This window comes from Gadus morhua, chromosome 7, assembly GCF_902167405.1.
Source record: "Gadus morhua chromosome 7, gadMor3.0, whole genome shotgun sequence".
Lineage (NCBI taxonomy): Eukaryota > Metazoa > Chordata > Actinopteri > Gadiformes > Gadidae > Gadus > Gadus morhua.
The window spans coordinates 14,720,441-14,734,708 of NC_044054.1; the positions used below are offsets into that span (position 1 = coordinate 14,720,441).

At 48.1% G+C, this 14,268-nt stretch overlaps 1 protein-coding gene across 1 annotated transcript in view; it reads right to left on the bottom strand.

The window, feature by feature from the left end:
* Window positions 1-11,176, bottom strand: part of LOC115547678 (sodium/potassium/calcium exchanger 3) — a 28,414-nt gene extending 17,238 nt beyond the window's left edge. The window contains exons 1-2 of the mRNA XM_030362090.1: window positions 10,649-11,176; window positions 6,364-6,468 (exon numbers count right to left, since the gene is read on the bottom strand). Of these exons, the coding sequence (XP_030217950.1) occupies window positions 6,364-6,468; window positions 10,649-10,751 (208 nt within the window). The 5' untranslated portion in view covers window positions 10,752-11,176. The remainder of the gene's footprint in view (window positions 1-6,363; window positions 6,469-10,648) is intronic.
* Window positions 11,177-14,268: the final 3,092 nt, after the last annotated feature.

Here is a 14,268-nt window from a genome sequence, read left to right on the forward strand (position 1 = left end):
TACAACACATATACACACACACAAACACATACCGTCACCATGATTGACAAACACATACAATCTCACAAACACACACACACACACCACACACACACACACACACACACACACACACACACACACACACACACACACCGATACATTTAAGCAGACTCAGGTAGTGTTACAGCGCAGGATATTAGCATTTGAGCCACAGCATAGCGAGTTAGCATCGTCTGGCGGGACACAATTCCATTGTTGCAGAGTGTATAAGTCGTGTTTGTGTCAAAGTCTGTGTTATCATGTGTGCCTGTGTGCCTTGCACAGGTTCAATCCTGAAATCACTTATTTTCTGCCTCCCTGACAGCTTTGTCACATTCTAATGAAACACGTCCATGGTTGTTGTGAGCATGCTATTTTAAGTACCGATCTGTACCGATTCTGTCTTTCTGTCACCATTGTTGAGAAGAAATCGATTGAATTGGTCGAAGCGCAGGGGAAAGAAAGGGCAGTGTAGTGGCCAAGGAGTTTGACCAAATGATCTAATTAGGCTTAAAGTGTTTAGAATTTGACTTGACATAATTAATCGGCTTTCTCTCCCTCTCTACCACATCGTTTCACCTCTCTCACCCTCTGACCTCTCTCTCTCAGTTGCCCCCTCTCCCCATACCTCACCCCCACTCCACCCTCTCTCCCACCCTCGAACCTAACTCACCTGCTCTTTCACCCAAACCTCTCGACCATCTCTCACTCACCCCCTCCCCCCCCCCCCCCTCTCTCTCTCTCTCTCTCTCTCTCTCTCCTCTCTCTCTCTCTCTCTCTCTCTCTCTCTCTCTCTCTCTCTCTCTCTCTCTCTCTCTCTCTCTCTCTCTCTCTCTCTCTCTCTCTCTCTCTCTCTCTCTCTCCCCCACCCCTACCCCTCTCTCCCACCCTTCCCAACCGCTTCACTCCCCTGCCACCAAACCACCCGCCTCACATCTCGTGTTGAAAGGGCAGACACACAACATTCCACGCGGCCTTAAAAAGCCCCCAGGTTCCCCCAGTGAGGAACTCCTTGATGCTCGGACCTCCATCTGTCCCGTCCCGTCTGTCCTGTCCCTCCATCTGCCCTGTACACAGGGATCTTTTTTTACCTTTCAGCTGTGTATGTGGGGGGTGCGGGTGGGGGGGTGGGGGGGAGGCAGCCCTACCACTGACTCCAACCCCCCCCCCCCCCCCCCCCCCCCTCCCCCTCCATGTCACGTCTCAGATCAACCATTACACAATAACTCCTCGCTTCACACCCCCACCCTCTCCCCTTGTTGTTTGCCTTCGAGAAGGAGGAATATTAATAGAAGAGAAGAAAAAATAAAGTGTTGTTTAATATGTTGAGGTGAGGTTTTGCCATGCTTCCTTCATCCTTCATCTCCTCCTCCTGACAATGTGCAGAATAAGAGAAGGAGAAGGAAAAGGAAGAGGAAGAGGAAGAAGGATGAGGAGGAGGGAATGTCACAAAGTATATTCAACGGTCGTTTTTCCATTTACTTCTTGTCCGATTTTCTTCTCCTTCTCGACGGAGTCAAACTCTAACGTAATCTAATCTGGAGATATGTTCTGACAGAGACCCACCCTGGATCCCACCCTGGCTCGATACAGCTTGCCCCCCTAACGGTGTCTGCCTCCCCCTCTAATGAACAGCGCGTGGCGCCCAGGAAGCTGGAATCCCAGGTTAAGCCGCGGTGGAAACGCAGAGCGCTGGAGAATGCTGCTCCGTTGAAGGCTTGGAGGAGTTGCCCTGGTGAAGGCAGTTGCCATGGAGATCCTCTCCCTAGGGCAGCTGTGCTTTTTTTTTTTTGTTAAGGTTGGCAGTTGGACGCCAGAGGCAATCACAGGAACAGTGAGAACGTGAAGGAGGAGGTGGTGGAGGAGGAGGAGGAGGAGGAGGAGGAGGAGGAGGAGGAGGAGGATGGAGGAGGGGAGGAGGAGGAGGAAGAGGAGGAGGAGGAGGAGGAGGAAGGGGAGATGAAGGTGGGTTTCCCATGGTTTGGGATTATCTGAAGAAGGAGGAAGAAAAAAAACACGAGAGAGAGAGACAGAGAGAGAGACAGAGAGACAGAGACAGAGAGAGAGCGTCAGAGAGTGTATACGGGTCTAAAAATACGTATTTTTCCCTTAGGAACTCTCTGGGGAGCACTGGGACTGAGAGAGAAAGTGATAAAGAGGGAGAGAGAGCAAGAGCAACAGTGAGGGAGCGAGAAAAAAATAAAGAGATAGAGAGCGACAATACGTTGAGGTTTAAAGAGAGAGGGGAACAAGAGATGCACTGAGATAGGGGGAGAGAGAGAGAGAGAGAGAGAGAGAGAGAGAGAGACTGTGACATAGAGAAAGAGAGGCGAAGACAGAGACACATAGAGACAAACAGAAAGACCAAGAGAGAGAGAGACAGAGACGGCGAGAGAGACTTTTTAATCACTATTCTGGTCAGGAATGTACAAGGTCCAGGCCATTAGTAGTTGTACAATGACTCTGTGATGCAGAAGAGCACAGAATAAAGATGTATTTTTGTAAAGATGTATTCCTCCCCCCCCCCCCCCCCCAGAGGGGTCTACTGGCCGCTGGCCTCCCTGTCACTCTCCCCCTCCAGAGGTGTCGCCTGTGCTGAACTGGCCGGTTCTTTAATCAAAACGGGGAGCCCCGTGGTCAAGCACTGTTCCACTGAGGAATTAAAATGTGTGACCGCAGTGTGTGAGCGTGCGGGGTGTGTTGGAGTGTGTGAAAGGTGTTTGAGTCTTCGAACAAAGTGCCATCGTTCCTCTTCTTCTGTGGTATTCTCACAAGCTGCTCTTTGCCAAGCTGCTCGAAGCCATAAGTCTGTCCACACTTTGGGTCCGTGCGACCGAACACAGCTCCCCGGAACCCACAATGATCTAACCTTTAGCCCAGATTGCCTAGCGGCTAGCTTCACACGGCCCTTCCCTGTGGTTCCCATCGCTCCGTCCACTTCGAGAAAATTAGTGACTGCTTCTCCCCCCCCCCCCCCCCCCCCTCCAATAGGAATCTGATTGGTTACCATGGTGAACTATCACATCACATGATATATGGGGTGGGGGGGGCAACAGAGCAACAGACAAAAGGAAAAACCCGCCATTCAAGGAACAGTAGGGACTTTGCTTTTGCGTTGTTGATATGGGATGTATGCTAACTGCACCCTGGGAAGCCATGTTAAAAGGTCAACGGCTCTTTGCCATGAGGTCTAAAAATAGGGCCGCTGCCTTGCTAAACTTAAAGCTTCATATTAATAGCATCACAATGTAGCGGTTGTTCTTTCTGTGCCGAGCGGTAGGTTGTCCGAGACGTGGACCTGGAGATAGAATCAGTTGTGTCCGTTTATTGTGGCAGCTGAAAACTGTGTAGCATGCAGCTTATATAGTGTTTTGTATAGTCCCCTTCCCCTGTCTACAGGTGACAGAGAGAGGCCAGACAGTAAGTCTGCAAGCACATCTTAGAAATTATTTTGCAAACAAGCTAAATCACCGTGACACCACCAAGTGTAAATCCAGTAGATATTGGTCCCTTATTTGAAATACAAATCAATTCTATTATCTTCTATTTCATTAAATGATGTGCCTGGTGCCATATTTATATAATATTTATTATCATTGAGGGAGAATCATATATTAAAGTCAAGTTTTATCTTTTACATTGCTTACATGGCTTAATGCAATATGTTATTATTGAGGCTTCTTTAGGGGACAAGAGAGACTGTTTATTGTTCTCGTACTCCCTAGCTGTTCAGGAGGCTAAAGATAGTGTAGCTGAGGGCTAATGCTGCAGGGTGGGCCCGGGCTATTCTTATTGATCGGCTCCACGGAACGTCTGGGAATCAAGCTAGGCAATCGATCAGAACATGAAGTAGAGTAGTATTATTGAACAGAACAGAAAGCACAACAATAGTAACAACAACAACAACAACAATGGCAAAAACTAAGCAGCAGCATAGCCTGGTGACAGTAATAGATGTTGAACCGGCAATCTAAGGGTAGAACTGAATTACTTGGCCCGTCAACAAAATGATTGACAGCTGCTCGCTTGTGTGAGTGAGCGCTGAATGTGTGAATAGGCATTAATTATAAAGCACACTGGGGTTGTCATAGTTACCACAAAAGCAAGACACGAACGTGGTCCTTTTTGTCACTGTATTTATATGATTACATCTTAGACGTGTAATTAACGTGACTGTACACTTTCAGCGGTACACAAACAGATAATTATTTGCCATAATATATTTTTTTGTTGCTAATTCAATGAAAAGCACGGCAAAGACACCACCACACGTCCCCTGGGACGTTGTGATTAGTACATACCTACGTACAGAAACAGATAATGGTTTGTTCTTGATATCTTTGCCCCGGTGGGCGTCAACAGTTAAAACCTAAGAGGCAGCTGTCACAGACGACACACATTACTGAAAAAACCCTGCTGCAGGATCCCTGGCGCTCCATCCAAGAGCCAGTCAAGACCCCCTGTACACAATCTCTGGAGAAAAAAACCCTACCAGAACATGGACCCCAGCCAAAAAAACGTTTCTCCCCACAAGTTTCCATCACATCACCACCGCCCTCCCCTGAGTACGGGGATATTTGTCGTTTGTGTTATTTTCCACTGTGTTACTAGAGTATTGTGAAATGGTATTCAACACTGCTCGCATGTTTTAAAGCTCCGCACAGCGCATTATCAGGGGGCGCCAACCAAAACAGATTTGGAGACCCCGGCATCAGACAAGAGCTCCACAACCGCACCAAAATGAGTCTCCCCCCCCCCCCCCGCCTCTGCCCTTCTCCCTCCCCAACGCCATCGCCCCCCCCCCACCCCCCCATCTGTGTTCTATTTTTAGCGCCCTCTCCCCTCCACTTGTGATGTTCTAAAGACAGAATTGTCTGGGTTTCAGAATTTAGCATTCAGTTGCCTAGCAACGGCGGTCTGAAGGCCCGGGCGACTGGATGCTGGGAGCGGATCATGGTGTCTCCATCTTGTTAAACAGAATGGAGAGGGAGAGAGATGAGGACAGTGGCCCCCGTGGGCCCTCGCACCCCCCCTGCACACACACACACACACACACACACACACACACACACACACGCACACACACCAGCCCCCCACCACGCGATGTGATCGCTCACTGGCCACTGCGGATTATGTAATCAACGTCAGAACGTGGCTAATTATGTGCTGTCCTGTAGTTTACAGTATGGAAAGAATGGGTGACGGTAAAGGATGAATACATGATAGAAATGAACATAGAATGTGTGTTCCACATCCCCCTCAGGTCAGTGTATAACAATGCCAGTTACTATTTTGTCATTTAACACAAAAATGAATGAATGTTATCAAGGAGTAGGTAGAGGTTAGGGGGCATATTGCTCGAGGATGACTAGGTAGGGACCGACGCTATGCCTATGGACATGAGGGATCTAACCCAGAATCTTTAGGCTGGGAAGCAAACCCCATTAACACAACCTACAGCACTAACCCTAACCCCAATCATAATAATAAAACGCTTCCTTGACATCTACTTAAACAATGCTTTGATTTACGTTGGAAATACCAATAACATTTGGATATTTCCAGAGGCTGCTTTGTTCTATCCGTCTTCCCGTCGAGTATATTTACGCGCCTCTAAATAAAAGAGGTTTTAGCGTGACGTAAACGCTGAGTTTAGAGTAACACACGCGACACCTCGCGTCCACGCGAACACAAACCAGGACCATCGCCTCCGTGGAATCCTCTAAACACTCTGCCCCCTCCCCTCCAGCCCCACCCCTGTCCTCGCTCAGGCCTCTGGAGCGGAGCTTCTCCGAGGCCTGGAAGTCATAACTGCCTTCTGGGGTGGGGGGCAGGGGGGGCCGGTGCGTCTGTGATAAGTCACACACAGCTCTGGAGGACGGGGCCGAGAGGACAAACCCCTTCACCAGCTTCTGTGTTTACACAGCCAGACCAGACGCCACAAGACCCTGCGCACACACACACACACACACACACACACACACACACACACACACACACACACACACACACACACACACACACACACACACACACACACACACGCACCTGAACTACCGTATCACTCAGCGGCCGTTGTGTTTGTGTGACACGCGTCAGGATCGTTTCAGGAGGCCTCCATCGCCAAGAGCGTGGGAGCAGGTGTGTGGTCGAGAGAGTGTGAGAGGTCTCACTCAACTGCTCTGGAGTGAGTGAGTGAGTGAGTGAGTGAGTGAGTGGGTGCGTGCGTGCGTGAGTGAGTGAGTGAGTGAGTGAGTGAGTGAGTGCATACATGAATGAGTGTGTGGGTTTGAGTCAGTGAGCATGTGCAGGAGACACAGAGAGGGGAGTGGTGTGACTCACCTGCTCTTGGGTGATCTGGCGTCTGATTGGCTGCCCTCTCCTGCAGCAGGTGGCGTGCCGAGCCCTGAGGCGGGATGCTGGTGGCCGCATCGCCATCAGAGGGTTCTGTGGCGGGAAAAAGAGAGCCGCAGTAGCAGTAGCATAAGTGTTAGCATTCATTTGGTCATTTGTCCGCCTTTGATGCCATTTTGATCATTGATTTCAGATTTGGTTCGTTAATGAGCAGGTAGGGGTAAGGGCCTCTACCTCAACGATGCCTAGATTGTACCTTTCGACTGTGAGTCAAAGTCTCTAATCGACTACACTATCCTAACCCCACGTTTAGCACCGTTAGGGGGGGAAGATATTGATCAGCGAATGTGATTCTCTATGCACTGCTATGAGTTATGTGTTAGGAGTCAAGTCATCCAGTTCCTCTGGTTGGTAACCAGACCTGGTTCTACGGCAGTCTGACATGTACCATGTACTACCAATTTGCTAATTATTTTTAAGATACTTTTGTCCAGAGCGACTTTAAGGAGCAGGTAGGGGTTTGGACATCTTGCTAGGGCAAGTATGCACAGGTAGACTGTGGACATTGGGGATTGAAAATATCAGCAAACAAATTCCCTTTTCTCTCAGGTGGCACAGATATTTCCACTCCACGAGATGAGGAGAAAAGTCAACACGACAATTTTCCATTGCTGTGATATCTAATAGAACAGAACTAATGTGTTATGTTGTGTTTATGAGACGTTAAAGCAGGTTGGGGCGCACTGAACACGCCGTCCTCTGCTTAGGGACCAGAAGGGGACCCTAGCTGTAAATTCCCTGCTCCTGCTTGTGTTTCCACGCAGCTCTGCCATGTCTTACTGGCCCTGCTCTTTACTACTTTAAATGGACACACACACACACACACACACACACACACACACACACACACACACACACACACACACACGTCACACACACACACCACACACACACACACACACACACACAAACACAACACACACACACACACGTCACACACACCACACACACACACACACACACACACACACACACACACACACACACACACAACACACACACACACACACACACACACACACACACACACACACGACACACACACACACACACACTCCTGAGGGAATACAAATAAAGACCCATACATTATAAATGATATCAGAGTTTGACTACTATTCCCTTTCACTCCCTCTGATGTTTCAAAGCCAATACTCTGGTCGTTTTAAATACACTATAATATCATCGTTATTCATTCGGATTACAAGAGTGTGTACGACTGGCCTTTAGTGCATGACCACACAGCGGCACTCAAAGATGAGAAACTGCGCTCGTAAATATCCCCGTGCCCAGAGCCCAGCGTGGTAGCAGCAGTTACACTCTGCGTCCTCAAACAGTTTTTATTTCTAACATTTCAAAGCCAGCTGGCATTCTGCGCCCGACTCCCGTTTCATGGTCGCCGAAGAGGCCTGCGTCTCCTTTTGTCCACCGCACTTCAATGGAATCATTTCATCCCTGCTGGAGAGGCCCTGCAGCAGCACGACACCTTTCATGTCCTGGCCCTCTGATGGAGCTCCGATGGGCTGAAATTCAAATAGGGGGAAGGCTGCCCCGCCCCCAACGCCGCTTTGATAGTCGGGAGGAAAGGGAATGGCAAGGGGACGGAACAGGTAACTAAGAGGGAGTGAGAGAGAGAGATATAGAAGGAAGGGCATAGGAACCGTCCAATCAGAACGACAGCACCTTGAGGTAACAAGCTTATTATAGACGGATAATACTTACTTTGGTAAATTACCTCATCGCTGAAACAGCATCTGTTTTAGGGGCATAAGGGGACTTTGATTCTAAACGGGAGGTATTTTGATCTTCCACCAATCAAGTCGCAGCCTTTCTCCATTTGATCCTGCCCTGATAACCAGTTTTATTTATTACACTACTACTCATATATGCAATTTGATACATTTGTATCCAAAACATCTTACAACCCATTAAGTTCTTGGTGATCTAGATGGCCGCAGTGAGAATCAAACCCTGACCCTTTCAGCGTTAATGCCTTGCACTACCAGCTAGAAAGGGAATCGAACCACCAACCCGGCTGTGTTAACGCCGTGCTCTACCAGCTAGACAGGAAATCAAACCCTCAGTGTGGCAGCATTTATACCACGCTCTACCAACTAGAAAGGGAATCGAAACCTCAACCGGGCAGTGTCAACGCCACGCTCTGCCAGCTAGACAGGGAATCGAACCCCTTACCAGGGCGGCGTTAACGACACACTCTGCACAGGGCCACTGGGGGGAACTGGGAACTGCTTGGGACGACGCCACGTTGCGGAGGAGAACTATGTGCTGAATGTGTTTCCCAGCCGTCCTCAACCAGAGCGTTACCAGAGGTCACTCGTGTCCAACGTGCTCTTGGGGCGTCTTGAGACTCGCCAACAGGCTAACACCTCCTCCACCCCCACACGGTGCAGAAGTACCGCGCAGCACTCGAGAGACTACACAGGTGCACAATGGAGCAGCCGTATACGGTCTCGTCACGCCAGAGATGTACTTTGCCATTTTAGGAGTGGCCTATAGAGGAGGGACGCGTCGTGATCCTGGAAAACCGTGCCTCACATCCCTGACACACAAAGAGAGCCCCGTCTGTCGCCTCTACGTTCGCTCTTCCTTCTGATTGGTCGACTGCCGCAGATAGAGATTAATAATTCCTAAAAGGCCTGATGGTTATACTCAATTAATTTAATATTAAAGGAGAATAATAAAAGGATATAAGTATACACACACACACACACACACACACACACACACACACACACACACACACACACACACACACACACACACACACACACACACACACACACACTCACTCAGATTTGTCTCAAGAAAGGGTCCCCCAAGGTGAGATGGTAAAAAATAACATTACGTCAAATTAAATCTGAAATATCTAATTCTATCTCGCACATGTTTGACATTGGCTCTTACAATGAGGATTTGGATATACTTGTGGTTTAATTTGCAGGCTGGCGTTGATAATGATTTATTAATCTTGTAACAAAAGGTTGTGAGAGCATAATGAAACAGATGAGGGGAGACGATGGTCATTAGCATAAATATAATTTAATTTGATTCTCTTTCACAACATTTCCCTATCAGGAGAGCAAAATGACCCTCATTAAACCAGACTATAAAAACGGACTTTAAAAAGAATCCAGTGTAGATCTGCAGAATACAGATAAGCAGAATTCTAAATAAACAGGTTATTTATTAATTTATTTAGTAACTGCCTACTACTACCGTGTCTTCTAGTCAAACCTGACCGTTATGTGATGTGACAGTGATGGAAAATGGGACATGAAATCTCAATCCATGATTATCATCTGAATACAAATTTTGTATTCATATGATAATCATGGTTTGAGAAATATGAAATATTACTTTCAATACCCTTTTGTATTACAAAAGGGTTTGGAAAGTAATGCATATATAAATAGTTGCAGTATTGAATGTATGCCGGCAAACCTTAGGTCAGGCGTAAGAACAAACAGCAAGTGGATTTGACCATTGGACTAATAAAGATCAATACATTAAGCGTTTAAGCGTATCTTAATTTGACGCCATTGAGAGGAACATAAATGAGATAGATCCTGGTAAACCCTGGGCTTGGGAAATGATTTAGTCGTCCTATAAGGAGAGGAGGGGGAGGAAGGGGAAATCAGGAGAGCCACGCAATCTTTAGGACTGCAATTAAGTATTCCCTGGACCCTTACTTAGCCACCCCCGCAAACAGTCTCGCACACACCCTCTCGCAAACACACAACACACACCACACACACACACACACACACACACACACACACACACACACACACACACACACACACACACGCACACGCACACGCACACACACGCACGCACACACACACTTTCTCGCAAACACACACACACACACACACACACACACCACACACACACACACACACACACACTCTCTCTCTCTCTCTCTCGCAAACACACACACACACACACACGCACGCACGCACGCACGCACACACACACACACACACACACACACACACACACACACACACACACACACACACACACACACACACACACACACACGCACGCACACACACTGGAAGATGGAGAGAGGGCGAATAATTAATTCAATATTCAGAACAATTTTTTGTATTAATTTAAGATTGCAAAACGCACGATAAAAGTTCAATCATTCATTCAGGCTAGCAGGTCCCTGGTCGTGGAGGCGTCTCACCTGGTGCGTGGATGACTTGCGTGATCCAGAAGACCGCGAGCAGCCCCACTCCGCAGCAGCAGAACCGCTGGAAGGGCCGCCGTCGCCTCGTCTGCACTTTCATTCCAAGCCCGGTTGTATACCCATGAAGAACATCTGCTGCTCGCTTTATAACACTTGTTTACACTTTCTCTCCGCGGGACTCAGCCGGATTTCCCCCCCGCGCGACTTGATTGCCAAGTTGCTAAACAGTGTGCAGTAATCCGTGCACACTATCCAACTCAATGCCTAGTGCGCTGGGATTTTATTTTTTAACCGGCTGAAGCGCGGAGTGGCGTCCATTCTCTTGAGTTTCCGCTCGACCGAATATGTAGTTAAGATGTCTTCATGTCTGCCGTTGAAAATCGAGGAAGCTCCCAACTACAGGACAGGAGAATGAGGCAGGCAACAGTGTGTCTGTGAGCTCGGAACACACTCCCGAGCAACTGGCTGATCTGAAGTCGTGCTGATCCTGACGTTCTGTGATCTCCGGCGTGACCACTAGTCGGCGACATAATGCGCAGATCAAAACATTTATCCCGTGATTTATCCTAAGATTAATTAGAGTTAGATCTGCCTCTAGTCAACAAGACGTCATTGCTATTTTTACCCACCTCACCACATTTTCACGACAGCTGTTCAATTTCTTGATTCACCACATTGTTGAGGGAAGCTGAACTCGGACGTTTTTGGAGCGTAGTGCTTATTACGTTTGCATTACAAGCGAAGGCCATGCCGCGTGTACGCGTAAAGCATTTTACGCTGGTTCAAATCTTACCTGCTGTGCCCCTGAGTTTTTATAAGAAATGTAAAAACATTAAAGGAGCCTGAATTTGTCTCAATGTCATGTGATTCAATCCATGATTATTTTCCCATTGCTTAACTTTGACTCCTTAGAAATATTTTATATTTCTTTGATTAGAATAGATACATTGCAGCGAGGAGGAGACTATAACCCTACCCCCTGGAGCCACCTCTACCAGGAGGACCAGGCCAGGAGGAGGAGATCACCCTGCCTCCTGGAGCCACCTCTACCCATATATATATATATATATAATAAATATTATAGGGTCCTCCACAAACCATATAACAGTGACGCTGCGCCACTATGTAACATTCTATAATAGTGCCAAGGTTTTGTGCTGGAATAGACAGCAGCAGTATGGCGTCGCCGGTGTTCAGCTCTCATTGGAAACACGACCCACTTATGTTCCAAGGAAGACGCACTGCTTTTAATGTATGGGGTTGCTTCAACTGATCATACAACTAGAAAGGGGATTTGTACATCATGCAAAGTTTAGATTAAATTGCACCGAAACACAAGGGCACACTTGAAGCCCCGAACGCAGCGATCAGCAGAGCAGCTTGCATCATTATCACAGCCTAACCCAATATCCGCTCACTCTTATCACAGCATTATCATTATCACAGCCTAACCCAATATCCGCTCATTCTTATCACAGCATTATCATTATCACAGCCTAACCCAATATCCGCTCAGTCTTATCTAAGCATTTTCCTTATCACAGCCTACCCCAATATCAGCTCACTCTCAGCACAGCAACATTATTATCATAGCCCAACCCGGTATCACGCGATTTCGTGCTCATTCTCACGACAATGAATCGATTGAATCGTTTCCCAGACTTTTTTCATGTTAAACAGAACGCAATGTACCCCCATGCATTTAGAATCGGAGCGTTTCTCTGACTCCCATTTACACAAACCTAGAGAAAGTAGAGATGCATCACCTTCATAGTGAAATTCAGTCAAGTGTGTCACAAAGTTAAGTGTTGCAGCTGAGCTGCCGTAAATTGTGTTGTTTTTGTAGTGAACCTGGTTCCACTGGCTAGGAAACAGATAGACATTCTAAGGGGCGCCCTACAGAACAGCGCCTCCACGGAGGCAATGACCCACTCATGTGAGAGGTTATTATTCATGCTACTACCCCCAGGCCACTATCTATGTCCCCATCATCAACTTCTCCCCCAGGTTAGCTGCACAGCTAACCAGGACACACTCAAACATCTCAACGCATATATCTCTATAATCCACTCTTCAAATCCACCACAACCATTTTCACACTATTCACAGTAACATACACTGGACACCACATGCCGCAACCCACATCTTAAATCGCTGGTCCTTACCTCACACACAATAGTCAGTTGTGTCACCTACCACACCTCACCATAACCTTTTTATCACCCACCATGTCTCACCATAACCCTGACCCTTACCCTAACCATAACCTTCTGTCCGCCACGCCCTACCATAACCTTTTCATCACCCACTGTATCTCACTAAAACCTTCTATCCCCCACGTCTCACTATAACCTTCAGTCACCCACCACGTCTCACCCCAACCGACCTGTGGCCTCTGCAGTGGACCCCAACGACCTCCCCAGCCCTTACCATAACCAGCTCCCCTCCTCTAGGCCTCACCTTAACCGCCTCTCCCCCCCTTAAGGCCGGTTGAGGTGGGGCTTCCACTAGGAGTGTCTGGATCCCTGAGTCAGGCCATCTTCCCCAGCAGGCTTACTGAGGGGACCCCTGACATCAGGAGGGGAGACGGTCAGGGGCAATAGACAAGCACACATGCACGCACGCACGCACACACGCACGCACACACACACACACACACACACAGACACGCACACACACACTCCAAACGTCCTGGTGTGGGCTTGCTTCTCCCTCCGACACCTGGAGGAAAAGGTCCTCCCTTTTCCTCGACGACCTATGGAAAAGGGAAATATCACAACCGTATAACAACAGGCCCTAAAATCATTAACCTCCTGTCAAGGGATAATCATCAAACCGGCTGTCAAGGAGGGGCAAAGGGTAATACAGGACCAAACTGTATTATGATATCCTGGAAGCCACACGCCAACTAGAGAATACAGCATATTAACGCCCCCTCGCACAGCCCATGTACCTCCAGACGCAGACGATGATGAGGGAACTGATTGATCTCATGAAGGAGAGGCGTCTCCTCACGGCTAAACAATCACACTACCAGTTCCAATCGTGGTCCCTCCCGGTCCACCGATTGTTAGTGATTGAACAATCGTTTTTTCTGCGTGATCAGTAAGGGGGCCTCACACAAATAGTAGCCTAGGAGCCAATGACCGCCTGAATTCGCCACTGCACACAGCACTTGACAAATCGACGCGCACGACCCAAGACCCCTATTTCTCTCACATGAAATATGTATCAGGTTGCCGGTTTGCCGGTTGGTTTCTGGCGCCCCCATGTGGCGGTCCTCTCTCACCTCCTCCAAAGTAGCGAGAGAGGAGGTCGGTATGGTGGCCAGAGTCAGCAGAGAGAAGTATGGCAGAGGTGATTTTCAGTAGGGCGGTTTCTGTGCTGTGTTAGAGCACACACACACACACTCACACACACACACACACACACACACACACACACACACACACACCACCACACACACACACCACACACACACACACACACACACACACACACACACAACACACGCCTGGATAATGGCTGTCTGCAGGTCATTAATAAAATAAACTAAAAATAAGATAAACTAAAGACCTCCACTCAAAGCTCCTTCACCTTAATGGGGTTCAAATGCA